The 27,117-nt window shown below is 36.5% G+C and overlaps 2 protein-coding genes across 2 annotated transcripts; one reads left to right on the forward strand and one right to left on the reverse strand.

Annotated features, from left to right (window-relative positions):
- Positions 1-640: 640 nt before the first annotated feature.
- On the forward strand, positions 641-7,265 carry LOC104105959 (rRNA-processing protein EFG1). Its single transcript, XM_009614398.4, has 8 exons — positions 641-962; positions 2,863-2,992; positions 3,091-3,218; positions 3,711-3,849; positions 4,749-4,857; positions 5,504-5,567; positions 5,664-5,945; positions 7,073-7,265. The coding sequence occupies exons 1-8, from the start codon at positions 777-779 to the stop codon at positions 7,076-7,078; spliced, it is 1,044 nt and encodes a 347-aa protein (XP_009612693.1). The 5' UTR covers positions 641-776; the 3' UTR covers positions 7,079-7,265.
- Positions 7,266-13,534: 6,269 nt separating this feature from the next.
- Positions 13,535-15,917, reverse strand: LOC104105958 (auxin-responsive protein IAA4-like). The gene is made up of 3 exons (XM_009614397.4): positions 15,525-15,917; positions 14,636-14,935; positions 13,535-13,957 (listed from the first exon to the last, which is right to left on the reverse strand). Exons 1-3 carry the CDS (start codon positions 15,731-15,733, stop codon positions 13,882-13,884), a joined length of 585 nt encoding a protein of 194 aa, XP_009612692.1. The 5' UTR covers positions 15,734-15,917; the 3' UTR covers positions 13,535-13,881.
- Between the last annotated feature and the right edge of the window lie 11,200 nt (positions 15,918-27,117).

The raw sequence follows: 27,117 nt of genomic DNA on the forward strand, positions 1-27,117 counted from the left end.
TTTTATGACTAACCGTTGTTTTCTTTCATTGTTGATCACCTTACTGTTTTGTTGTTTTTATTCTGTTTTTATATGGCTTTTTGGTACTTTCCATTCTTGTTTATATTTTCATTAATGTGGTGCTTATACTTTTCTGAGCCGATGGTCTATTGAAAACAATATCTCTATCCTCACAAGTTAGGAGTACGGTTTGCGTACACACTACACTCCCCAGACCCTACGGTGCGGGATAATATTGGATATGTTGTTGTTTGTATTTTAATTCAAGAATAATTTATTTTTAAGCATACGACCCTTGTCGGTATGTTTGCAATCCCTCAGTGTACGTCGGGTCAACTAGAATTTTATTTTTAAACGAAAGAAATCTAATAATGAAATACAAAATATATATAGGATTTATTTTCAAACCATTTCCTCATCAGCGGTAATTCTATGTGTTCTAATGTTGATTAACACCACCTCTAATTCAAAAGACGATCTTTACAAAAATAGTGGATTGGATTTACAATTTACCTTTCTTAACCGAAACATATAAATTATAAATTAATTATGTACGGTTACTATTTAGGTTAATTCTTCAATAATAAAAAGTTAAAAAAGAAAATAGGTTAATTCTTCGTTAAAAACAAAGTTCAAAAAGAAAAAAAGGAAGCCAAACCTAGCTCCTTCTATCAAAACTCCATAGGAGTCGCACAATGTCCGCTCCACAACAAAGGCTTCTTCTGTAGAAAAGAATTGCTCCGATTTCAGTACCGACCTTTGTTTCGATATTATTAATGGGGCATGGCGGTTATGGGAAACGCAGAATCCCCGACGCCGCTAACAGTAGAAACCGGCGAGAATCCAAACCCAAATCATTAGCTGTTGATAAGAAATCCAAGTCAAAGTCCAAGCCTAAGGCTAAGGCTAAGGCTGTCTCTATCAAGAATCAAATGCGCTCCATCGAACGCATGCTCCGCAAAGTATATATTTTTACCCCTTTTCTCTCCTTTTGTGTTCTTAGTTCTGTTGTTTTTTATTTGTAGATAAATTTAGGTATCTAGAAAGTATGTAAAATCCTACAGTAGCAATTTTTTATATTGTATAGCTAAAACGAACTAAACAGTTAGTTAGTTAGTTAGTTAGTTAAAGAAAAAACTGTTTGACTTCAAAATAGTAATGGTGTATTATAACAGGAGTATATATACTAGAGCACCATGAAATGGGGTTGGTTATTGCTAATTTCTAAGAAAAACTTGTACTTTATGGAAAGAGGGGTTTAGAAGATGCCCTTTTTTTTAATTTTATCTGTGTGCGCTATTGGAGATATTGCTTTGTGATGCATTGTAACTATACTACAGTGCCATGAAATGAGGTTGTTTAATGCTAAATCCTCAGAAAAAGCTTGAACTTTTTATACAGAGATGGATTTAGAAAATACCCTTTTATTTTTGTCTCTGTTAAATGTGCTTTTGATTCTTGATTAAGTTCATTTCCTTGTGTGCTATTTGGAGTTATTGCTTTGTGATGCAAAATGTAATTTTAAATTTGATTAGAGTTGGTTGCAGAAGTTATATATCTTGGCGGTGTTTGCGCTCTTTAACTTAACTAGCAATGGGGTGGCTTAAAGTTATTGTCTTTGCTCAACTTTCTTCTTGTTTATCTGTCGTTTTTTTTATTAGCTTAAGCGTAAAAAGATAAATCCTTTTTGTTTCAACCATGTTCTTTAGAAAGTGAAAAAGCAAAGAGAACAGTTGAGAAGGTTGATTTTGAAGACAAATAAAGCTCCCAAAACCACTGTTACTTGCCTAATTAATATCATAAACAAGCTATTGTGGTTAGTATCTGGAAATAAACAGAGATGGAAGTTGTAAATACAAAACAAATGAAACTTATAGATTTGGACAACCTTCAACATTATAGGAGTAATAGGATGCTTAGTTTTTGTCATTTAATTTAAGATTTATTTGTTTTCCTAGCATCTTCCAGGAAGGATTTGCTATTACCATGGATTGCTGGAACAAACTACTAAGTGTAGGGATGACTAATTTTGCACCCAATAACTGATACACTTTTTTGGCCATGCCTTCTATCATACATAAGCAACAAACTAGTGTTTGTAATAAATCTTTTTTTTTACCAAGCAATTTTATTCCATCACATAAGTTATATAACAGTTAGATAAGACAACGTAATGGATATAGTGGATTCATATTGCCGACCGCAACTAACTTGGGATCGAGAAGTTGTTAATTGATTGGTTGGGATATAGTTATATTTATATTTTTGTTAAATCAAGTATGACATCAATGTAATGATTATGGTATCCACCCTAATTGTATTAATATGTCGGATAATTACAGATGACATTTTTTCACATTTTAAGTGTCATGCTGTGGTGTCCATGTTCCACTTTGAATTCATAATTATCTACCTGTAAATTTTGTAATAAGTTTTGATTCCCAGACAAGCATCCTGACCCGAGACTCAAATGTGGCTTTGCATTAAATAGATTTAAAGCAAAGTTATTTGCTTGGTATCAGCCATCTCTAACTTCAAGATCTCTCAAGCTACACGTTTATTTAGCAATTTTAGTCAACCTATGTGTGGCCTAGTAGTCAATGAAGTCTTAGGTTCATATCCCAGTAGAGGCAAAAACACTAGTTAGTTTTTTCCCATCTGCTTAAGCCTTGGTGAATAGAATTATCCGGTACTTGCGCTGGTGAGAGATAGCAGATACCTGGTAGAATAGTCGAGGTGCGTGCACGCTGGTCCGGACACCACCATCAAAAAAAGATAGCATTTTTAGTCTTTAAACCTGAGGTAGTATAAGATTTGAGTGAAAAATTGCTGAAAAACATAGTAACCGGCTAATATTTCCAGGATCTGCCTCCTGAAATTAGAGAAGTTCAAAAACAGAAGTTGGACGAACTCAAAAAGCAACAGGAACTTCACAATCGTCTGGCTGTGGAACGCAAAATATTTCTTCACAACAGGAAGGTTAAGTTTTTTGGTTAGTAACTTCTCCTATGCTTTATAAATTTGAATATGCTTCAAAAATGTTGTGCTTTAGTGTCAGAATTGATTTGTTGAGCTTCCATTTATTGGCAGAGAGAAGAAAGATTGAGAGAAGAATAAGACGTTTGGAGAAACAGCAGCGCACTTCATCTGGTAAGGCGCAAGAAACAGAAATTGCTGAACAACTTGCTAAATTGAAAGAGGACCTTGAATATGTTCGGGTGAGCTTCTGATTAGTTTACCTGTTTCTTGTGTTCTTTGGTTTCCATCTCCGGTGGAGTTCAACTCTGTTTTTCACTGTAATGATCTTTTCACTGAAGCAGTTTTCTACTTTTTCTCATCCAAGATTTAGAATTTAGTCTATTTTCTTTCCAAAGAAAGAAGTTAATGAGAAGGATAAAGTCAAGTGTTTTCTGCTGAATATATTGTTGATGACATTTGTTTTTTGCTAGTGTCCTCTTATCATCTCAATATGTCTCTTTCATATTGATGAAGATGCGATAGTTAGCCTAGATTTGGGGTCATTTATGGGTTCCATTAGGAATTTGCTAATGCAGAGATCACCTGCTGTAATGGCTAACTCTGAAATCTATCTTTTAGAAATGGTTTCTCATATAATACAATAGAACTTATTTCTTTGCTAGTTTAAGTGTAAACATAATTAGCCATTTTTGTCTTCTCACTCTGATAGCGAAGTGCTATTTCAATCGCAGTTCTTTCCCAAGAATGAGAAATATGTGTCCTTGTTTTCGGGAGGTGACGAGCAAGATATTGTTGACAAAAGAAGTAAATTACGTGAGCAAATTAAAGCCAGTATAGTTGCGGCTGCCGCAAGTGGAAAGGATTTGGAAGGTACTCTGTTGTTCCGGTCAGTAGTTCACATTAGTTTTGACTAGCTCCGCATAGAGTTCCTTTTGTTTTAATGATGCTTATTGCAGCACCTGGTATGGTCAAAATCTGTAACTAATAAAACACTACAGCGCAGATATGTAAGCTGATTTTATCTTACCTTAGCTACTAAGTTATCAACCTCATGTCCTCATCAAAACTTAATGGATCCTCTTTTGCAGATAAAAAGGGACTAAATGAATCTTTCCTTTTTCTTGTGTTAATCATTTTAAATTTTAATATCTGCAAGATTATCAGTTTTATGAAACATGTGAGCAAGAGGCTTAAATTACTGGTATTTAGGGAATAAAATTCTTTTTTATAGAAAAAAGTGTACTTCAGTTGATGGTTATGTAGTGTTACTTTGTTATAGGCATTTAATCAGATATTTTTGTCCATGCTTCTGAACGATGAATTGTGAAAAAAATCTTGGTTAGCTTCCGTGAAATATCTTGGCATAATTTTTGGACGTAACACTAAGAAACATTATTGGCTTGGATTAAGAAATTACTTTTAAGAATGTTACCATTATCAAAAAAAAGAAATTACTTTTAAGAAGCTCCTACGATTTAGCAAAATTGATCCTTGTCAAAAAAAAAAATGATTTAGCAAATTTTAGAGTGGGAGATGGACGTTATGTCAGAAGCTGCAACATAGGGATCTTCAGTCGACTTAAATAGATGGATAAATGGCATCTAGGTGCAGGAATGAAATATCCTTATTGTGCTCAATATTTAAAGATAGTCTTTTAGACGGAAGTTCAGTTGCTCTTCTCCTTGGTGTGCTTGTTAATTTCAAATTCAGTATTGGCTATGTTGTTTCCACCGACTCGAACTGACCCCTCTGCTTGCCTTTCCTAACAGAAACAGGGAGTGAAGATGATGGGCTTCTGGATTTAAGCAGTGATGATTTCTTTGAAAGTGGAAGCTCAAGTGATGATGCTGATGACGAGTTGACTGATAAAAGTACAAGGTATTGATTTGTCCTTAAAAACTACTAATTGCTGTTCACTTCATGCTTGCAGAACTTAGTAATTATTCTGTGTTGAGTCAGATTTTTTTGGGAAGATGGACTGAAGTCTATAATGTGTGCAAGGGGAATTATGACATTATATCAAGGGTCATGAATTTTCTCGTAATGTTGTTTGATGAATAATTAGTGTTAGATTGTAAAACATAGAATGAGCTTGCAGTGAAGTTAGTACTAGTTAAGTTCCAATTCAAAGCTGGTATATCCATCCTCTTCTAAAACTCAATGGAATGAAGCAGGGAATAAAAATCGATCTTCTCCTAAAACTCAATGAAAGGGAGTAGGGAGACGGAAACCAATAAAAGGTGCAAGATTCACATGGACTCCACTTGTCAACACTTCGTTCTAGATTCTTTATTTTATTTTCTGAAAACAAACAAACAGCATAACTATGCCTGAATCCCTGACTAGTTAGGTCCACCTCCCACTTCTTAAAAGAGGATAAAATTGGCATTCCCTCTGGGGTCTCTAGAAGGTGATTAATGCTCACGTAATGATCAATTTGCATGAAGCCTTCAGTACGGAACTCTTTTTAAGCCCTTGCTCTTGTTGGTCATTATAGGGAGAACTCTAATGCTTTTTATTGCAGAGAACAAGCTTCTAGTGCATCAGGGAAAGCAGCTTCTAGCATGTCCAGCGATGAAAAAAATCAGGTCTCTCAAGTGGAATTGTCTACTTTTCCTACTGAACATTGACTTTGGAATTTAATATTCAGCGTAGTCCCTTACTTTTTGAAATGGTGTATGCAGAGGCAAATATCTGCCCGTGCTCTAATGCCACCACCTCGTCCTTCAAGCAAATCATTTAGTCATTCAGTAAATAAAAAATCACGGTTTGGAGGATCTACAAGTAAGAAATCATCTTTTCGTGATATGTCAACCTCCAGCAACACATCAGATAGCATTGATCGATCTGCCTTCGGAAAAGGAAGATCTGCAGATTCACTCACAGGCAACAGTGGCAATATCAGCTCTAACTCTGATGCTCGAAAACCCCGAAGAAAGAGAAGACCAAAGAAGAAAAAACAACAGGTTGTTACTTTTGAATCCAATGTGGCTTTTCCTTCCTGATTATCGTTATGCATACTCAATTTCAAGCACACTTGGCCAACTTATTAGTTAACTATGTCCTACTTTGGCCTTGTGGCACCTAACATGCTGGAGACGCCCCAAAAACACGAGACTAAAGTGAACAATAAGTTGAAGTCTTCAATGTTGGTAAAATTTTGAGAATTATCCTGTTCAATTTATGTTGGGTTCAAAATATGAATGCGCAGACAGAGTCAGAAGTGGTGAACTTGTGTACAGCACATATATTCAAGTTGTTGAACTTGTGGACAGCAGGTTGTTGAACTTGTGTATTTCAGTGTTGTTAAAGTATATTTTGCCCCATGCTGTTGTGTCCTCGTACCTTTAAATAAAGGTCTACATCTTTCTGTGTTGGTGCTAATAATGCCATTCCTAGGACTTGCTGTTTTTGACCTTTCGTGCATGAAGGTCAGTTTCTTGAGGAATGAATTATTTCATGCTATGCACACTTCTCTGTTAGTAAAGTCCTGTGTGGCTTTACCCTTAAAAAAGGTATAATGGAAGAAGCATCTGTCAAATGCATTTCCTTTCCTCTTTTCTCCTCATGTGTCAAATGCATCTTTTTATTGTTGAAATAATAGATACTAATAATATATCTATATAGGTGGGTTCAAATTAGAATCTCTGGGCCTGTTTGGTACGAGGGATAAGGGATAATTAATCCCGGGATTAAATTTGAGATGAGTTTATCCCACGTTTGGTTGGGGTAAAATCGCGGATTAGTTATCCTGGGATTGTAGTGTTATTTTTATCCATGGGAGGGTGGGATAACTAATCCCGGGATAATTAATCATGGATAACTTGTTTCCCAACCAAACGACCCCTTTGTGGTATTCTCTGTTACTCGGTAGGTCTTGTCTGGGGTTTACTTCTACATAGAATTGCCAGATAAATATATAGAAATTTATTAAGTGCATCTTAGCCTAGTTCTTGAATACTGCTGTACATAAGTTTACCACCTTCGGCACAAAATGCAGTTCTTAAGACTATCTACTGTGTTTAAACACTCCTTTGACTTATGTTTCAGTTGTTATTCATAACTAACTGGTTGCTTGTTTTCAAACTTTCAGGCTTGAATCAAGTTCCTATAGTTGCCAATATAATGTTGCAGCTTGTTTGTACCAGAGTTTAGTTCTGAGGACAATTGAAATGCCTCTGTATTTCAAGAATTAGATTGCAACTTGTTGAGGCTACTTATGTTTTAATAACATCTGTTTGATATATTCTTCATTTTAATGGTGTAATCACTGCTTTAATCTCCAACCTCTTACACCATTGCCTCCCCCAATTTTCTCCTAAGGGGTGAAAGAAATATTTATTTGGGCAAAAATCACTTTTAGCCTGTGGCATAAACTATTTACATCTAGTAGCCGCAAAAGTGTATAAAATTAATTTTTGTATAAAACATATATATATATATATATATATTTGTGTGTGTGTGTGTATATATATATATATATAATATTTTTTGGTTATTATTTTGAGAGCTGCTATACGGTGTCATTTTCCTTATTTATATTTAGTGCGCGCGCACAATAAAAGTGACAATACACGCCCGCACACAGACGTTTGTGTGTTATTTCTAACAATTCAATATGAACAAATAGGAAACAAACTTACAACCCGAGGCGGAGATAGAGGAGTAGGAGGGGTTCATCCGAACCCTCTCACCAAGAAATCACATTGTATATACAAGATCAAATTATTTGGTATATACACATAGTAGATATTGAATCCCCTCGATGATTATTCTGTTTCCGCCACCGCTTACAACAACCCAGAGTGTTTAAAGTTCTGATTATTCTTTAATGTTTAACTTTTTATGTGATTTTTTGTCCATATTATTACTAAAAGTTACGCCAAAAAGAGTTCTCAAACGGTAAGGCAAAGTTTTCTTGGGCGTGCACAAAACATTCTGCATTCATATATCTCTTTTGTAATCTTTTGTTCAATTTCGGGGGTGTTCAAGCCATCCAGTTATTGCTACATTGGATGCCAAGTGCTTTTGATTTCTTTTTTGGTCGATAAACAGTAGATAATTAAACCCAAAAATAAGATAATGCAGCTCTGACTCTGCAGACGAAGTACTGAAGGTTTAATTAAAAAGGTTCTTTTGCCTTGTCAAGTTTTTACACTTATAATAATTATTTAATATTATGATTAACAATGTTTAAAGTTCTGCCCTTTTGCCCTAAAGTGATACCATTCTATGTGCACGGTGTAATGACAACTATATTTTAAAAAGGGTTTACATGCCTATATACACGGAAGTGTAAAGAATTTTTTATTATATGTTTCAAATAAATGCTTATTAAGAGCCGTTTGGACATAAGAAATTTTTTCTTTTTTTCAAAAAAACAAAATCAGAATAATGTTTGGTTATGAAAATTTTACATTGGAAAATTGGTATTTTTAAGTTTTACAAATTTACCCTATATTTTTAAAATTTATAAAAGGACCTCAATCAGTTATTAAACCTAGGTAACAGCTACAATTGCCCACCATCTGATTGAGGCCTTGGACTACATTTTGATATCAACTGTTGAGATCTATAATTTATACTTTTACCTGAAGGAGTTACTACAACTTTTATTAGAGATTGTTCGTACAGTTAAACAACTAGCATGTTTGATTGTTTGCTTCAAGTAGGATAATCAAGTCGAGGTGATTTTGATATTTTTTTATAAATTGTGGGGTATAAATCATGTTTCATGGTTTTGAAAAAAGTACATCCAAATATGTTAGCAAAAATTATAATCAAACACAACTTCATCTTCAAATCAAATTTTAATAAAATTCCAAATTTGAAAAAAAATCTTGAAATTTATGTCCAAACGCCTACTAAATAGTATTATCTATAATTATCTTTTAACTTTATTTCTTGTAATGGCAGTTTTCAAATTCAAACTCTTCTTAAATACAATATCAAAAAGTGATTTAAAAAGGAGTACTAAACTTGGAAATGGTTGCAGGCTAACTGAATTTAAGTGAATCGTTTCATATCTTTTCTTAAAAGCATCCAAAGAATTAGTAGAGATTTTCTAAAAAGAATAAGATGTTAAAAAATAGTAAAAATAAGGAAAATGTAAGTTAAAAAAGGTTACTTTACTTTAATTGCTGTCTAATTGTTTGCTGAATTGTGACCAAGCAACCATTACCTCGTAAATCTCATCCTTAGCATGTGTTAGTTAAATGTATCTGGACAGTAAGTGAAGAATAAGATTTGAGATATTGATTAAGATTATATTATAGTAATAATCAAGTTGTTAACTTATTTAATTTATTTTTCAGTTAACTTTGGTTTGCTTTATGTACGTAGCACAGTGCCCTAAGATAACTTAATTTTTATGCTTGAAAATCCGTTACAAACATTATTATAAAATACTTTGCAAAGCACAAGAATTTTCTTGATTGCTCAATAAGATTCTTAAGATAAATGTTAATTATTTGATAAATGTCTTCTGTCCACCAACCAGCAAACATGATCCTTAAGAGAGACTTTGGATTCTTATGTCAAAAGCGCGGGAAAATATATAATTACTCTAATTAACTATGATTATGTGATAAAAAATTTATACAAAACACATATCTTACATTTTTTTGCTTGGTATAAATATGGGTGCAGATAAAAAAAATATTTCCCAGATCCCCAGGGGTGTATGTAGTATTAAGGTGACGGATTTAATTAACTGAATTCGTAATTTTTAATGCAGAACATAAATTTATATATAAAAATTTACTAAAATAAATCTTGAATAGGCTTTAGAAGAGCGCACTTAAGACAGCTCATATTATGCAATAAATAGAGAAATATAACATAAAAACAATGACAAGTTGATAACAAAAGCTAAAATCTAATCACATGAATGATTGTAATGAGATTTTATTTATTTATTTATTTTTGCTTCCCAATTAATGTTATCTATGTTTGGAATAGGGCAATTTTGCAAAAATATAGGCATGTTCATTAATGGTAGTGGATTTCTTAAATTAAGTACCTAAGTTTTAATGCATTTTCTGCTTCTGTACTTCACTCATTTTGACCTTTGACCATGTCTGGCATTTGAAATTTTTTTAAGCTTTAATAATTTCATATTGAACTTTGACTTTTTCTAGATGGAAGAAAATTTAGATGGACTGTATTATGATTATTCTGAAACAATTAAAACTTCTTGCCAAATTTTTAATCAATGTACTTGGGAGTTAAAATCCAATGAACTTGAGTTTTATTGGTATAGTTTTTGAAAAACTTTAAAAAAACTAAAAGCCATTTTGTTTCGTAGCATGGGAAGGGGAGCCTTGGCGTAACTGGTAAAGTTGATGTCATGTGACAAGGGAGTCACGGGTTTGAGCCGTGAAAACAAGCTCTTGTAGAAATGCAGGGTAATGTTGCTTACAATAGACATTTGTCGTCCGATCCTTACTCGAACTCCGTACATAGATAAAGGTTAGTGCACCGGACTGCCTTTTGTAAATAGATGCAGCCATGAGTTCGAATCATATCGCAGACAAAAGCGTATTATTTAAGTGGAAAATGACAGATGGACGAATCCATAATTCACTAATGCGTCAGTTGATCCTAAGAGATTTCTAAATTATGAAAAAGAAAAGTTCACCTTTGAATATAACTATTGAAATTGAACACTATCTATAAACATCAGCTACTGTGTAAAGAAAATTGGAAATGAGAAGATTATTTTAGCTGGCCTGAGTATTTGATTAACGGCAAAGTGCCAAATATATCTCTCTACTTTCGAAAATAGTCTAAGAATACCCCTCGTTATACTATTGGGTTATCTATACCCTTGCAGTCATACTTTGGGTTCAAATATATCCCTCATTTAAACGGAGGGACACGTGTTATCGTCCTGTTGGTCAATTCTAAATATCTCCTAATTAATTAAAAAGACTCATTACCCAGACCCGAAAAATAATTTTCTTTTTTGTAAAAACTGGAAAAAATTAAAAAAAAATTTACTAAAAACTGAAAAAAACGAAAACTGAAATATTTTCTAAAACAATATTTTTGTAAAAACTGAAAAGAAAAAAAGAAGAACCTGAAAATCAATTTTTTAAACCAATTAAAAACTGGAAAAAACTGAAATATTTTTAACTAAAAACTGAAAAAAATAAAATATTTGTTTTTTTAGTTTTTACAAAAATATTGCTTTTGAAAGTTGCTTTTTAGTTTGTTTTTTTCAGTTTTTACAAAAATTTTGTTTTAGAAAATATTTTTCAGTTTTTTTAAAGCAGTTTTTTTGTAAAAAGTGAAAAAAAAATATTTTTATTTTTTCAGTTTTTAGTAAAAAATAATTCAGTTTTTTCCAGTTTTTATAAAAAAAATTGCTTTAGAAAATTGATTTTCAGCTCTTTTTGTTTTTCAGTTTTTACAAAAATATTATTTTAGAAAATATTTTTCAGTTTTTTTAAAGCAGTTTTTTTTGTAAAAACTGAAAAAAAAAATTATTTTCATTATTTTCAGTTTTTAGTAAAAAATAATTTAGTTTTTCCAGTTTTTACAAAAAAAAATTATTTTTCGGGTATGGGTAATGGGTCTTTTTAATTAATTAGGAGATATTTAGAATTGACCAACATGACGATAACACGTGTCCCTCCGTTTAAATGAGGGGTATATTTGTACCCAAAGTATGACTGCAGGGATATAGATAACCCAATAGTATAACGAGGGGTATTCTTAGACCATTTTCGAAAGTAGAGGGGGTATATTTGGCCCTTTGTCGTTTGATTAATGATTATGTTTACCCGTAAAACGGTACAGAATTTATACGTGGATTGTAGACAAGTAAATTAATTCAATCTTGAAATAACAAGATAATTGAAGAAATATATAACACTTAGCCTTGATAGTAAGACGAAATGAGAGGAATAAAGGCTCTAGTAGTGAAGCCTCCGGGCGTAACAGTAATAAGAATAAGAACAGAAAATAAGAAGGTAAAATTGATTAGTTTGCCAATTAATTCTTTACAATGCTAACAGAGCTCACTATTTATATCTACGTCTAGGAAAGGAGGTCCTAGGATCGCGCCCTTCTTTAATGTCAATTATGAGGGTCATTGATTAAGATGTAACGGTAAGCATAAATGTCAAATTCCTTGTAACGGGCAATGTACTTAATGATATGAAATATTCTCCATTAAATACTACCGGGCGAAGAGTATTTATTGCATCCTTATGAGCGTTATTTTTTTCGGTGACAGACGGGACCGTTACCTTCAATTTTAACTATCCTTGTCTAAGATTCCACGTGTCCTTTTGGGCGGCCACGAGCATAGTATATTTTACCCTGTACAGATCATATCTTTGAACCTTCAACTAAGAGTTGGTATCAAATTTCATTCAGATTTCTTTTTGTTGTTGTAGGTTTTTTTGGGGGGGTTGATGGTGGTGGTGGTGTTCTATTCCTCCTCACCGTGTCTTAAAACTCCTCGGTTTCTTGACACATGGCATACACGTGTGACTTGTCCTCCCATTTTCATATTCCTATTTCATTGATTGAGTTATTCCACCCTAACCAAAGTCTATTAGAGAAAAATTAATATCAAGAGGTGCGATGATATGAATGAAATTCCTTTATCTTTATAGTAAAGATTTTGATTTAAGCTCTAGAAATGAGAAACCTTTGGTAAAGAGCGCTATCTCCTTTAATAAATTTTATACGACGAAAATCTATATTAATTTGACCAATAAATTTTGAATATCAAGTGATTCTACCAAAAAAATAGGAAAAAACTAGTTCTCAAGATTTGGATCATTGAATATCATGGTTCTGCACTATTTGGCCTTGAATTGGCTACTTAAACGGAGAAAAAAAAAACAGAGTTGAAGGAATGAAATAGACTTGTAATTTCCTCCTCCCTTCTATTCTGAATGGGATCCAAGTTTTGTATTCGAGCTCTAGAAATGGAGAAATTCTTAATAGGAGACGTTATTTCTTTTAATGTGCCCTATACAATTCGAATCTGAATAAAACAGAATAATGAGTTCTGAATACTCTACCAAAAGTAGGGAAAAGACTAATTTTGAATTTTTGGAGCATGGAAAATCTTGGTTTTGCTGCTTTATGTTGGCCTTGAATTGGCCAACTTAACCAGAGTTGAAGAAATGAAATAGACTTGTAATTTCCTCCCTTCAACTCAAAAGTGTTGATTGAATTCTTTTGCCTTATGTTCAACAAGTTGAACAATCAAGTATAGTTATCTAATGAATATAAATAATGGTGTTTCACTATATTGGAGTTTTAGAATTCTCCAATCTTGGTAAATAATCCCTTTTCCCTTTTGGTTTATTTGCTAAAGTCATAATTTTTGTTTTAAAATTTGGCGCATATAACAAGTAGAAGCAATTCAGAGTAGTAATTCTCTTAATATTTCTAAGGTAACAATACAAATCAAATGGAATTGTTATTATCAGATCTGTGAACCAGAAATACTAATACTGAATTTGTACAATTGCTTTCTTAGCAACAACAAAAAAAGTCACTTTGTGTATGTTTGATGGGATAATTTCAAACAGAAAAGAAATAAAACTTGCAGGATCATTAAACCACCATTGTTTGTCTTTCCTGCTAAGTATATATAACATTTAACTCCAAAAAGAAACAACAAAAATAAATAAACTGTAAGTTTTTTTCCTGTTTGCACTTCTCCTAGTTGCAAGTCCAGAGAAAAACTGTTCCAATCACAAGATAATAACCCAAAAATGTAAAATTCAACATATCCAGATTCATCTAACACGAGAACCCAAACTTGAAAATACTCTCTTTTTGGTGTCAAGAGAGCAAAAACTTCATTTTCATCATCTCCTCTACTCCTGTCATAGAAAAGGTACAAACTTTCTATTTTGGGAATTAATATTATAGTTATACTCCACAACCCAAGCCTCTTGCTTCTGATCCTTTCATTATTCTCAGCCTCTTACATGATGACATAAACATTCTGCAATAACATTAAAAAAAAACTCATTAGATTCTATACACATAAATAACATGTTTTAATGTAAGAAAATTTTGTAAACCTATTTCCATTTTTAGTCTGTTTCAAAAAGGAAAAAATCATTTTCTAACTTCGGAAACTATTTATGACATGTTTAAAATGACAAATTATATTGTTACTATGCTTTTTCTGAGTGGTGCATCTCGAAAACAGCCGCTCTATCTTCATAAGATAGGGTTAAGGTCCACATAAACACTAACTTTTCAGACATCACTAGAAAATTTATGGAAACCTATTTCATTTTTAATCTGTTTCGAAAAAGAAAAAAATCATTTTCTAACTTCAGAAACAATTTATGACATTTAAAATCACAAATTATATTTTTACTATGCTTTTTCTAAGTCGAGGGTCAATCGGAAACCGCCACTCTATCTTTCACAAGATAAGGCTCTATCTTCACAAGATAGGGGTAAGGTCTCCGCATACACACTATCCTCCCGGATCCCACTTGTGAGTTTATTATGGATTGTTGTTGTTGTTTAAAATCACAAATATTACAATACTTTTAAAATCACAAGTTCCGAAAGCCTTTATTTCTATCTTAAAATCGCGTCCAGACTAATAGATTCACGTTAATTGGGACGGAAGGAGTAATTAGGAGTTCAAGAATCAAGAACTTACTCCCAAGGAACATCACCAACAAGCATCAAATCACCATCTTTATCTTCATAAGCAGGTGCAAATTCAGAACATTTGTAGCCTTCTCTTTCTGAGTATTCACCAATAGTGAGTTTGAACATGTTCTCCAAAGCTTTTAGCAGTTCAGGATAGCACTTGTACATTTTCAGATCAATTTTTCTAAGATAAGGTGCTCCATCCATGCTAACTTTGACATACATTCCAGATTCAGTTTCTGTTTTCTTTGGTTGGATATTATTCTTTCTGTAAGATCTCACTGGTGGCCATCCCACTATTTGTGCCCTGAAATCATTAGCCAAAATATTTTAGTGTTTATTTCTTACAAAAAAGAAGATTTAACTCAAATAGCCAACTACCTAATCGTTTAAACTTAAACTAGCTGGTGAATGTTTAATATATTCATGTACAATATATGCATAATCAATATATAATCTATGTATACCGGCTAAAAAAAGTAAACATTAAATCTGTCCAGCTATTTGTATAACAATCCCCTTGTTTCTTTGTGATCTATAGGCAGTAGCAACACCGGACAATTCGATAAGTGTGTTCAAAATTTAAACATCTTTTGCTAGTTGGCTATGCAGGGTTATTTAAAGTCCATTTTTTTTATCAATAACAAGTAGTATTTTACCCTATATATATAATATAATTTTTCGGTGAACGATGTTCAGTTGACCACGCTTGACCACACCTTCACCCCTGAATATAGGTAACAGGTTCGAGGATACGCGATCTACACTACACACCTTGGGTGCGGCTCTTTACAGACACTGCATGAACGCGAGATATATTTTGCACCGGACAGTCCTGCCCTTCCAATAAAAAATTGGAGATTTTTATATAAATAAGAAAAAAGTTTGAGACTTACTTGGAAACAGGCGGGGCTTTGACATCAGAACTAGACTTTGATTCACAATCTTCTGCATCATCAGCTGATTGAGGCAAAGCCCTTTTGTTATTCTTGGAATTTGACAAGATTTCTTGTTCAGATTCTTGATCTTCTGAGCCTGGTAAACCTAATCTGAGCTCAGTTGCTTTGAGATTCAGATCTTTTTGATGTGCCACTAAAATTTCCATTTTTCTCCTTAAAATGATTCTTGGATATTATCCCAGACAAACCTCTTTAGAACTAAAGCCTCAAATACAAAGTTTCAAAATCTTCAAACACTTTCTTGATCAAGATTGCTGCTTTTTCCTTCAAGATTGAGTTGATAGAAGAGATGTGTAATGCCCTTGAATTTGTATGCAAGAAAAGGTGAGTATTTTTTTGTAAGTTGTAGGTTGCTGTTATATAAAAGATAAAGGTAAAGGGAAATTTGTAGACAAAGGGACTTTAGGTGGGTGGTGGGGAATGGGGGGAGGTGGTTGTGGAGGGGGTGGGTATTGGAGAATCAAATGATAAAAATATTTTTGGTTAAAGTGCATAAATTTCGGACAAAGGCAAGCTAAAGTTGTCGGTAGCAAGAGTAGCAACTTTTAGACAAGTGAACCTACATATAGGGGACAAATGTGGGACAAGTTCAGCCTCCCATATGGAAATTAGACTTTGAGGATTCAATGGAAAGGAATGGTTAAGATGAGTTTTGGGAGGCTATGGGAGAAAAATCAGGTACATTGGATTGTAATTCTTGGGTTATGGAGATGGGGTGGGTAAGGGCTGAGCTAGAAAATTAACTATGAATTCAACAATTCTTTCTTCAGAATTCAATTATTAATATTTGATGTCTTATCTTAGAACTCAATAAAGTTCAAATTCTAGTTCTGGATATAAAGATGGTTATATGAGTAGGGCAGGAGAAGTAGAGAAAAAATATTTAAACCACTAAAAAGTGTAATGCAATGGTTGAATTTCTTTATTCTTGTCTTTATTTTGAGCACTGAAAATACAGAAAAATCTCCCTCCCGTGCAAAGGCACAAGGGAGTTTAACCGCAAAACCCACCCGTCTAACAGGGACTAAACTCGGTCGTAGTGCTCCGACGTGCCGAGTGGAAAGGCCGTCGCTTAACGGATAAAAGTTACTCAACGAATAGCAGGTTGATCTTTTCGCATCGACGGGATGTAGTTCTTCGTCACTTGGGGCTGTAGTATATTCCAAGAGTTGGATTGTTCGCCTATTTTTGTTAAAAACGTTTTATATTCTTTTCTGTGTACTTATTTAGCGCAAATATAAATTAATTAATGATAATTTTTGAATATCGAATAATGAAAAAAGAAAAAAAATACCATGTGGAATGAAAAGGAGGATCCACATGGGTGTTGGTTATGTATGGGCAAGGCATGGTATAACTTTTGAGGAACTGAGATTTTTTGCAGAGTTTGAATTTTTGGCTAAGTTCATGTTTGATGTCTACATTATGTCATTACCACATGCTGTATTTTTTTTATTTAATTTTTTTTTGTGACACATGAATATGAATAGAAATAAGAATTAGTGAGAAATGAACTCGTACTTATTGTATGAATTATTTTTACTAATATCGCTAGATTTGTTACTCATGTATAACTAATATATGAGTAATAACATTTATTGTCTGCATTTGAATTGACTATCTTCTAAGGAATTCTATATTAGAAGCTTTTTTCAGTGTTAGACTTTATTTGGTTTAAACTTGACTAATAGGAAAACTCCAAATCTGATGTTGTTGAAATAATGAAATAAAGACAAGAAATGGAAATGTTCAGCTAAAGTGCTGCACTTTTTCAATTTTTTGCTACCTTAATTTTGTTGTTTTTCTACTTAGGGTCAATTTAAGTTGCCAAATAAGCATATTCTTTATAGTTTAAGAATAAATGTGACTAAGATGTTCTCGAACTGTTTTACTCTTTGATGTAGAATTTTAGACCTTGACATTCAATTATTTTCCAACTCAAATTAAAAGTTTTAAAAAAAAAATTAGGGCTGTAATTGTAGGTAGACATATTAGCCAAAAAAAAAAAAGAAAAATGAGGGTAGACATTAACTGTACATTTTTTTTTTTGTTGCTTCCTTTTTTAAGCAATATATTGCACTCTCTAGACAGCAAATTATCAACTCAGTTATCATAGACTGGTTGACGCAGTCCAAAGGGATACTACAATACAAAACTCACATTACTTTTCTTTGACTTTGTTTACCGGAAAAAACTAATAGAGTTTGAATTTGTACGTAGTTATAAGAATATGTGGTATAACTTAACACAAATCATAAGGATAGATAAAAAATATCATATATGGACCGTAAAGAGTGAAAAAGAAGCAAGGTTGGGAAGAAGATAATTTATTAACTAAGCAAGATGAACCAATCTATGAAGCTAAAAGGATAATTCTTTAGTACGAGAGTATATGATATCTTAGTTACAGAGTATGACAAACTTGTTCCTTACAGAAAATAATAACCAATCGCTTTATAGTGGAAGGATCCTACTTTAGATATAATTAAAAATACATAGTGGAAGACCCATGATAAAATAGTTTTTCCATAAGTCCTACCAATATTCTCTCTCCCAGTCCGGTTGCAACGGCTCTTGTCTATGAGCCCGATATTTTCTCGAGCTCGACATCGACTCGAGTTATCGATCTTGACTCGAGCTCGATCCTGATTCGGGGCCTTGTATTGATTCGGCGACAGTGTTGGTCGGTCTCTGCCTCGTAAGCTTGGTAACTTCATCATAGTTCGATTTGGGTTAGAGCTCGATAATAATATCGAGCTCGACATTGATCGGTCCCTAGGGCTCGAAGCTTGAAGACCTGAATTCGGACCTCATCTTCATCCTCATCTTCGATCCAATGCATTACCATTTCGACCAGTTCGTACGAAGGACTAACCAGTTTTTACCGTATACAGATAGTCCCCTTGTTTCTTGGGAAAGATGTAGCGAGAAACGACATGATTTTTCAACGGTACGATTAGATATATACTGACGTTTGCATCGAGTCTGATCATGACGTGCGTGATAGTTGTCCCGTCGATTCAATTTACCTAGGCATTTAATGCGTGTCAGACGATGGTCGGCCATTATCGAAATTGAACCGCCATTGCTCTACCTATAAATTACCCTTTTTTCACTTTTAATCACTTTTACATCTCCAAACTCTAAATTTTCTAACTTCTTTCTCACACCTTCTGAATTCATTCGTGAATCTGTGAGCCAGTATCGAGATATATATGTTCGATAATCGGGGATATCTCGAACATGTAAAAAAAGATTGTAACTCAGGGAACAAATAAGTGGTAGTCCCGTCTCCCGAAGAGGATATCACTACTCATGTGAAAGGGTTTTTAAGTGTATACACTTACCCTTTTACGTTAGGCCCCCTGGATCCTGTTATCATTGATTTTTGCCGTAAATACCAAATAACCTTAGACCAAATCCATCCTTCTTTTTGGCGGATCGTTATTCTGATCCGTTTCTTTGTGACCAAAATCAAGGGGATGTCTTTCACCCTCGACTACCTCATTAGATTGTACTGCCCCCGCCTCTTTCGAGGCGAGTTAATAAAACTACAGCGCCGGGCTACCAAGGTTTTGTTCTCAAGCATAGATGAGGACAAGGATCGAGGCTGGATAGGAAGGTTCGTTCGAGTGAAGACGTCGGACCTAATACCGGCCGAGAAGATGCCATTTCCCGAAGAATGGAATATGAAGCATAAGTGCAACTCTGTTGTTATCTCCCATTGTTTTGCCCCATTCGTTTCATTTCTTACTAATATCCCCTTTTATGGTGTAGCGGTTTCTTGGATGCCCGGTGCGGTTTCCGACCTCAAGGACTGGGTACGGGCCCTGGCTTCGACTTATACGTACGTCGAGCGCTCATGGCGCGATTTGTCAAAGGGCCGATGGGAGGCCAAAAATCATGGTAATCTCTTTTCTCGCATCATTGATAGTTCGAACTGTTTTCCGCATACTCAAATCAATTTTCTTGTGTGCAGGTTTAGGCAAGGATGCGGTTTTGAGACCTTTGTCCGGCGAGGAGGAAACATTGGCCCCGATTCCTAAACCGGTGAAGGACAATAAGATAAAAAGGGCCTCTACTTCCGAAAATCCAAAATCAAAGGCTCCGCCTCGAACTGGGGGTACATCGGAGAAAGATTCGGGCAAAGTCCCTGAGCCATTGGGGATCGAGGATATATCCCATCGAAGTCAACGGATGGTGGATATGTCTGAAGGAGCCGTTCCTGACTCTCTTCGAACCGAAGAGAACTCCCCAAGCGACTCACTTGGGGTAGTTGTAATCGAAGACTCGCCCATTTTCCCTGCTTTTTCTGAAGGGGCGATTCGGGAAGCCCAAGCTTTGGGGGCCCTCGAGATAAACCGATCTCATGAAGGGGAGGACCCCTTTTGCGATTTGTTTACTGGGGTCGAGGACTATGGTGGCCCTAGTGATGTGTCGGGCCTTTTCTGCGAAGTGCAACAAGCTCTAAATCGGGTAAGCTCTAACTCCATTTGTTGATACCACTTTCATGTTTGATATTCTTTCCTAACTTCTTTTCTTTCTCCTTCGTAGGCCGCAACCATTTTTTGAGAAGCGTGTTCTCGGTCTCAAGATGAATTGTGTCGGTATGAGGCCGAACTCCGACGGGTCACGGAGGAGAGGAACTCTTTTAGACTCCCCTTCGGACAAATGGAAGAAGAAATCAAGGACCTCCGTGATGTTGGCTAAGACTCAACAAGACCAGATCGACCTGACCGAGCAGGTAATGGTAATCTTAAAAACCCATGGACTCGATTCTGGAACGGTGACTAATATTTCGATCTCACAGCTGCTGTAGAAGCTCGAGGTTATTGGGAAGCTTTGTGAAGAGGTCGATGTGATAAGGGCAGAGGCCTTGGGATAGAAAGACGGCATTGATTGTTATGCCGCAGAAAAGAAAACTGCTCGAGCCCAATAATCATCAGCCGAAAACCAACTTCGAAGCATGAAGGAGAAAATCTCGGTTCAAGCAAAAAGAATAGAGGAGCTCGAGGCTCGGTTGACTTTCAAACTTGTGAAGGCCAAATCTGACGCCGAAAAGGCAAAGGCCGATGCGGATGCATTTGTGGCCATCTATCGGGCCGATGCTGAAGTTGCTCAAGTACAAGCAAGAGAGGTAGCCGAGACCGCAAAACACTCGAGCACATTGGGTTGCTGAACTTGCTAAATGCCGATCTCGGAGGGAGACCTTAAAGGAGATCCATGCTCGAGGTTTCGATCTCTCCGAAAAGATAAAAAAGGCTAAAGAGCTCGAAGCCGATGCTGAAGCCTTGGCTTCTGATGATGGCAATGATGATGATGATGATTACAAAGATGGGAGCAAAAGTGGGTATGTGAGCGGGGAGGAGCCCGATGGAGAAGAGACTGCCCCCGGAGATAACCAAGAAACAATCTTGTATATATATAAATACCTTTTCTTTTCCCGACTAGTCTCTGTTTTATTTTCTTCATTGTGAAGATTTTGTTTCATTCATGCCTTATGAAGGTTTTCATAAGGCTTTAGTTAATTTGATCGAATTTGGACCTTGCAGCCTTTATAACTGAGTGGGTGCTTGCTTGAACTCGAAATAAAAGTAGCATGTAGGCTTAGTAGTCGGGTGAGCGCTTGCTCAAACTCGAAATAAAAGTAGCCCGTAGGCTTAATGATCTAGTAAGTTCTTGCTCGAACTCTAAAAAAAGTAGCTCGTAGGCTTAGTAGTCGAGTGAATGATTCAAACTCGAAGTAATGTAGCATGTGGGCTTAATGACTGAGTGAGTGCTTGCTCAAACTAGAAATAAAAGTAGCTCGTAGGCTTAATGGTCGAGTGAGTGGTTGCTCGAACTCGAAATAAAAGTATCCCATAGGCTTAGTAATCGAGTGAATGATTTGAACTCGAAGTAATGTGGCATGTAGGCTTAGTGGTCGAGTGAGTGCTTGCTCGAACACGAACTAAAAATAGCATGTAGGCTTAGTAGTCGAGTGAATGATTCAAACTCTAAGGAATGTAGCATGTAGGCTTAATAGTTAAGTGAGCGATTCGAACTCGAAGTAATGTAGCCCGTAGGCTTAATGGTAGAGTGAGCGCTTACTCTAACTCGAAATAAAAGTAGCTCGTAGGCTTAATGGTCGAGTGAGTACTTGCTCGAACGCGAAATAAAAGTAGCCCGTAGGCTTAGTAGTCGAATGAGCAATTCGAACTCCAAGTAATGTAGCCCGTAGGCTTAATGGTCGAGTGAGTGCTTGCTCGAACCCGAAATAAAAAATAGCTCGTAGGCTTAGTAGTCTAGTGAATGATTCGAACTCGAAGTAATGTAGCCCGTAGGCTTAATGGTCAAGTGAGTGCTTACTCGAACTCGAAATAAAAGTAGTCTGTAGGCTTAGTAGTCGAGTGAATGATTCGAACTCGAAGTAATGTAGCCCATAGGCTTAATGGTCGAGTGAGTGCTTGCTCGAACTCGAAATAGGGTAGTCCTTGGGCTTCGTAGTTAGTCCCCGAGTGAGAATTGTTGCTCGAACTCGAGTTAGTGTAGCCATTGGGCTTTATAGTTCAGTGAGTGTTGTTCGAACCTTAAGCCTTTTTGCATAATAAATCTCGAAATAAATGAATATTTCTTGGATATAAGATATCGTTAAAGAAGAAATTTTTCTTTGTAAGTCATTATACATGTGTTCATGTTTTGCGTCAGGGCTCGGGCCAACTACGTAAGCATGGTTCGTTTTGACCATTTGGCACTTACAAATTTTCCTATCGGAACCCTGTTGTTATGAAGTAACTTTCTTCCATCGAACTTGATATATTTGAGGGGTAATGTCCCTCCAGTATTCGAGGTCGATTATAAAGAGGCCTCGGATACTGTCGAATTGTTTATAAGTTAGCACGATCAATGGTTGCCTCATTAAAAACCTTGTCGAAAACCCCATTTGGGATAAAACCGGTCTAAGGGGAAAAGAGGGCAACGCGTGCTTTCAGACCTAGGGCTTCGTATTGAAGGATCCATCCTTGTCCCTGATCGGATTTCTTCAAGGGTTAGTTTCGAAATATAAACGAATAGGGGGGGGGGGTTATACCTTAGCAGTAGTATCGTTTTAGTTGCGACACATTCCAATTGCTTGATAGTTGTTTGCCGTTTATAATATCGAGCTTGTAGGTTCCTTTTCCGACGTTTTCGAGAACCTGATACAGTCTTTCCCAGTTTGGACCCAGTTTTCCTTCATTTGGATTTCGGGTACTGAGGGTGACTTTCCTTAGCACTAAGTCCCCGAGTTTAAAATGGCGAAGCTTGGTTCTTTGATTATACTATCTTTAGATTCGCTGCTTTTGGGCGGCCAATTGGACGAGAGCATCCTCTTGTTTTTCATTCGATAATTCGAGGCTAGTATTCATAGCCTCTTGATTTGACTCTTCAGTTGTAAATCTAAACCTGGCACTGGGTTCCCCGACTTCGACTGGAATCTAGGCTTCAGAACCATATACTGAGGAGAACGGGGTTGCCCCCATACTAGATTTTGATGTTGTTCGATATGCCCAAAGAACTTCGGGTAGGATTTCTCTCCATTTTCCCTTAGCGTCGCTCAACCTTTTCTTTAGGTTTTGAATGATAGTTTTGTTCGTTGATTCGGCATGTCCATTCCCACTATGGTGATACGGTGTTGATAATATCCTTTTTATTTTGTGGTCTTCGAGGAATTTCGTCACTTTGCTGCCGATAAACTGTTTCCCATTGTCACACACTATTTCGGCGGGTATCCCGAATCAATATACGATATGATCCCAGATAAAGTCTACAACCTCTTTCTCTCTTACTTTCACGAACGTCTGTGTTTCAACCCATTTAGAGAAATAGTCAGTCATAAATAAAATGAACTTAGCTTTACCTAGGGCCGATGGCAGAGGGCCGACGATATCCATTCTCCATTTCATGAATGGCCATGGAGATAGGACTGAGTGAAGTTGCTCTCCAGGCTAATGGATCATCGGCGCAAACCTTTGACATTTGTCACATTTTCGAACAAACTCCTTTGCATCTTTGTCCATATCGATCCAATAATATCCTGCTCTGATTACTTTTCGGACTAATGAATCGGCACCAGAATAATTTCCACAAGTACCCTCGTGAATCTCACGTAGGATGTAGTAAGTGTCTCCTGGACCTAAGCATACTGCCAATGGTCCATCGAATGTCCTTCGGTATAATGTTCCATCTGCAGACAATGTGAATCGAGCACATTTGGTTCGTAAGGCCCTCGAATTTTTAGGGTGAGATGGGAGCTTTTTGTTCTCCAAGTTTTCAATATACTTATTTCTCCAATCCCAGGTTAAGCTTGTAGAATTTATTTTGGCATGACCTTCCTCGATCACAGATCTCGAGAGTTGAACGATAGGCCCCGAGATGATCTCATCTTCCTCGACCGATGACCCCAAACTTGCAAGGGCATCGGCCTCACTGTTTTGTTCTCGAGGTACATGTTGTAAAGTCCACTCTTTGAAATGGTGCAAAGTTACCTGCAGTTTGTCCAAATACCTTTGCATCACATCCTCTCGAACTTCGAAGATTTTGTTTACTTGATTTACCACCAGTAAAGAGTCACACTTGGCTTCAACGACTTCTGCTTCCAAGCTTTTAGCCAGCTCGAGACTTGCAATCATGTCCTCATCCTCGGCCTCGTTATTAGTCAACCTAGTAGTTTTGATAGATTGTCTAATAGTGCTACCCGTAGGTTGCTTTAAAACGATGCCTAGCCCGGACCCCTTCACGTTCGAAGCCCTGTATGTGAAAAGGGTCCATACCCCCGATGATGTACCCGATTTCAACAAGAGTTCCTTTTCGACTTCGGGTATGAGGGTTGGCGTGAAATCGGCCACGAAATCCGCTAAAATTTGAGACTTGATGATCGTACGGGGTTGATATTTGATATCGTACCCACTGAGTTCGACGACCCATTTGACCAATCGACATGATAGTTCGGGCTTGTGCTAAATATTACGAAGTGGGTAAGTGGTTAATACGCATATGGGGTGACATTGAAAGCATGGTCTTAACTTTCTAGAGGCGCTTATCAGTGCAAGTGCCAAATTCTCTGAGTGTGGATATCTAGTTTCTTCTTCTCCTAAGGTTCGACTTACATAATAAACGGGAAATTGCGTACTTTGCTTTTCTCGAATTAGGACACCACTTACCGCGATTTTTGATACTGCCAAGTACAAGCAAAGGTTTTCGTTTGTTTTTGGAGTATGAAGCAGTGGTGGGCTCGATAGATATCGCTTCAATCCCTCTAATGCATGTTGGAATTCCGGGGTCCAAGCGAAATTGTTATTCTTTTTTAGTAGAGATAAAAAAAATCTGTGACTTCGATCTGTCGACCTTGAAATGAATCGGCCTAAGGCAGCAATCCGTCCTGTTAGCCTCTGCACGGCTTTTATACTGTCCACGATGGCGATATCTTCGATGGCCTTGATTTTTTCGGGGTTGATCTCGATCCCCCGATTTGATATCATGAAGTCGAGGAACTTTCCCGAACCGACCCTGAAAGAACATTTCCCGGGGTTGAGCTTTATGTTGTATTTCCTTAAAATCTCGAATGTTTCCTACAAATGAGACAAATAGTCCTCTGCGCACAGGGACTTAACTAGTATGTCATCAATATAAACTTCCATTGATTTACCTATTTGTTGCTCGAACATTTTATTTACTAGGCGTTGGTAAGTAGCTCCTGCATTTTTTATCCCGAAGGGCATCACATTATAATAATATGTTCCATACTTGGTGATAAATGAAGTCTTTTCCTGGTCTTCCGAATTCATTTGGATTTGATTATACCCAGAATAGGCATCGAGAAAAGTAAGGACCTCGTGATCGGCCGTGGCATCGATCATGCGATCGATGTTGGACAAAGGAAAAGAATCTTTGGGGCATGCCTTGTTTAAATCCTTATAATCTACACACATTCTAAGTTTGTTCCACTTTTAGGGACTACAACTACATTGGCTAACCATTCGGGATATTTTACCTCCCGAATGCACCCTATTTTGAGAAGTTTAGTTTTCTCGTCCTTTATGAATGCGTGCTTTACCTCGGACTGGGGTCTTCTCTTTTATTTTATCGGTTTGAACCTAGGGTCCAAGCTTAGCCGATGCGTCGTTATATCCGGTGGGATCCTTGTTATATCTAAATGGGACCAAGTAAAACAATCTATATTATTGATAAGAAATTGAATAAGCATTTTCCTGAGTTCAAGGGTTAATACCGTTCCCATGTATATCTTTCGTTCGAGCAAATGCTCAATTAGTATGACTTGCTCCAATTCTTTAATCGTTGATTGGGTGGCGTCAGAATCACCGGGAACCACGAAGGATCGAGAGATCCTTTGATCATCATCTTCATCGATCTTCTGAATTTCTGGTTGGGTTGAAGCTGACGTCTATGATTGCTATTTGGCATCTCGTTCCCCTTTTGAGTCCTACCCCTTTGTTGACGAGGGTGTGGATATCGAAATTGCTTCTTCGATGACAAACATTTCTCTCGTGGCCGGTTGTTCTACGTACACTGTTTTGACTCCCTTCGATGTTGGGAATTTAAGAACCTGGTGTAGGGTCGAAGGTACAACTCTCATGTTATGGATCCATGGCCTTCCAAAAAGGGCGTTGTACCTCATGTCGCCTTCGATTACGTGGAACTTCATTTCCTGGATGGTCCCGACCACATTTATTGGCAGAATTATCTCGCCTTTGGTGGTTTCACATGCCATATTGAACCTGTTTAGAACCAGGGTTGCGGGTATGACCTGGTCCTGTAGACCGAGTTGTTCAACAACCTTTGATCTAACAATGTTGGCCGAGCTACTTGGATCAATTAACACACGCTTAACTTTAGTTTTATTCATAAGATCGGATATTACCAGTACATCATTATGCGGTTGCATGACTCCTTATGCGTCTTCATCATTAAAGGACAAAGTTCCTATGGGTGCGTAATCCTGAGTTCGAGGCCATTTTTCTCTCATAACCGATGTCTTAGTGCGTTTAAGCACTGACCGTTAAGCGGTATCGCCGCCGCCGATGATCATGCAGATGATGTCTTGTGGTTCTTCTTGTTCGTTTTGTTTGCCGAAATCCTTGTTTTTGAAATGGTTCTTGGCCCTGTCGCTTAAAAATTCTCGAAGGTGCCCTTTATTGAATAACCGGGCTACCTCCTCTCTTAGTTGTCTGCAATCTTCCGTTCTGTGGCCATGTGTGTCATGATATTCGCACATTTGATTGGGAATCCTCTAGGCAGGATCAATCTTCATGGGTCGAGGCCATTTAGTGTCTTTGATGCGTCCGATAGCCGACACGATGTCGGATGCATCAATGCTGAAGTTATACTCCGATAACCGTGGTGCTTCCTTAGATCCGGTAGGCCTGTCGAACCTATTTCTGTTATTCAGCCCCCGAGATCCTTGACCTCGATCACTTCTTTTGTTGCTTTGTCCGGGGTTACGTCTCGACTCATTGATTATATGGTTTCCACTATATGGTCGGTATCGGTCCCT

Source organism: Nicotiana tomentosiformis, chromosome 9 (genome assembly GCF_000390325.3).
Source record: "Nicotiana tomentosiformis chromosome 9, ASM39032v3, whole genome shotgun sequence".
Lineage (NCBI taxonomy): Eukaryota > Viridiplantae > Streptophyta > Magnoliopsida > Solanales > Solanaceae > Nicotiana > Nicotiana tomentosiformis.

Excerpts from the sequence above, each read along its gene's own strand:
- LOC104105959 (XM_009614398.4), top strand. The coding sequence starts at position 777 with ATGGGGCATGGCGGTTATGGGAAACGCAGAATCCCCGACGCCGCTAAC. Across the intron at positions 963-2,862 it reads TCGAACGCATGCTCCGCAAA|GATCTGCCTCCTGAAATTAG; the intron begins GTATATATTTTT and ends TAATATTTCCAG. Across the intron at positions 5,568-5,663 it reads CCAGCGATGAAAAAAATCAG|AGGCAAATATCTGCCCGTGC; the intron begins GTCTCTCAAGTG and ends TGGTGTATGCAG.
- LOC104105958 (XM_009614397.4), bottom strand. The coding sequence starts at position 15,733 with ATGGAAATTTTAGTGGCACATCAAAAAGATCTGAATCTCAAAGCAACT. Across the intron at positions 14,936-15,524 it reads AAAGCCCCGCCTGTTTCCAA|GGCACAAATAGTGGGATGGC; the intron begins GTAAGTCTCAAA and ends TAATGATTTCAG. Across the intron at positions 13,958-14,635 it reads GTTGGTGATGTTCCTTGGGA|AATGTTTATGTCATCATGTA; the intron begins GTAAGTTCTTGA and ends ATGTTATTGCAG.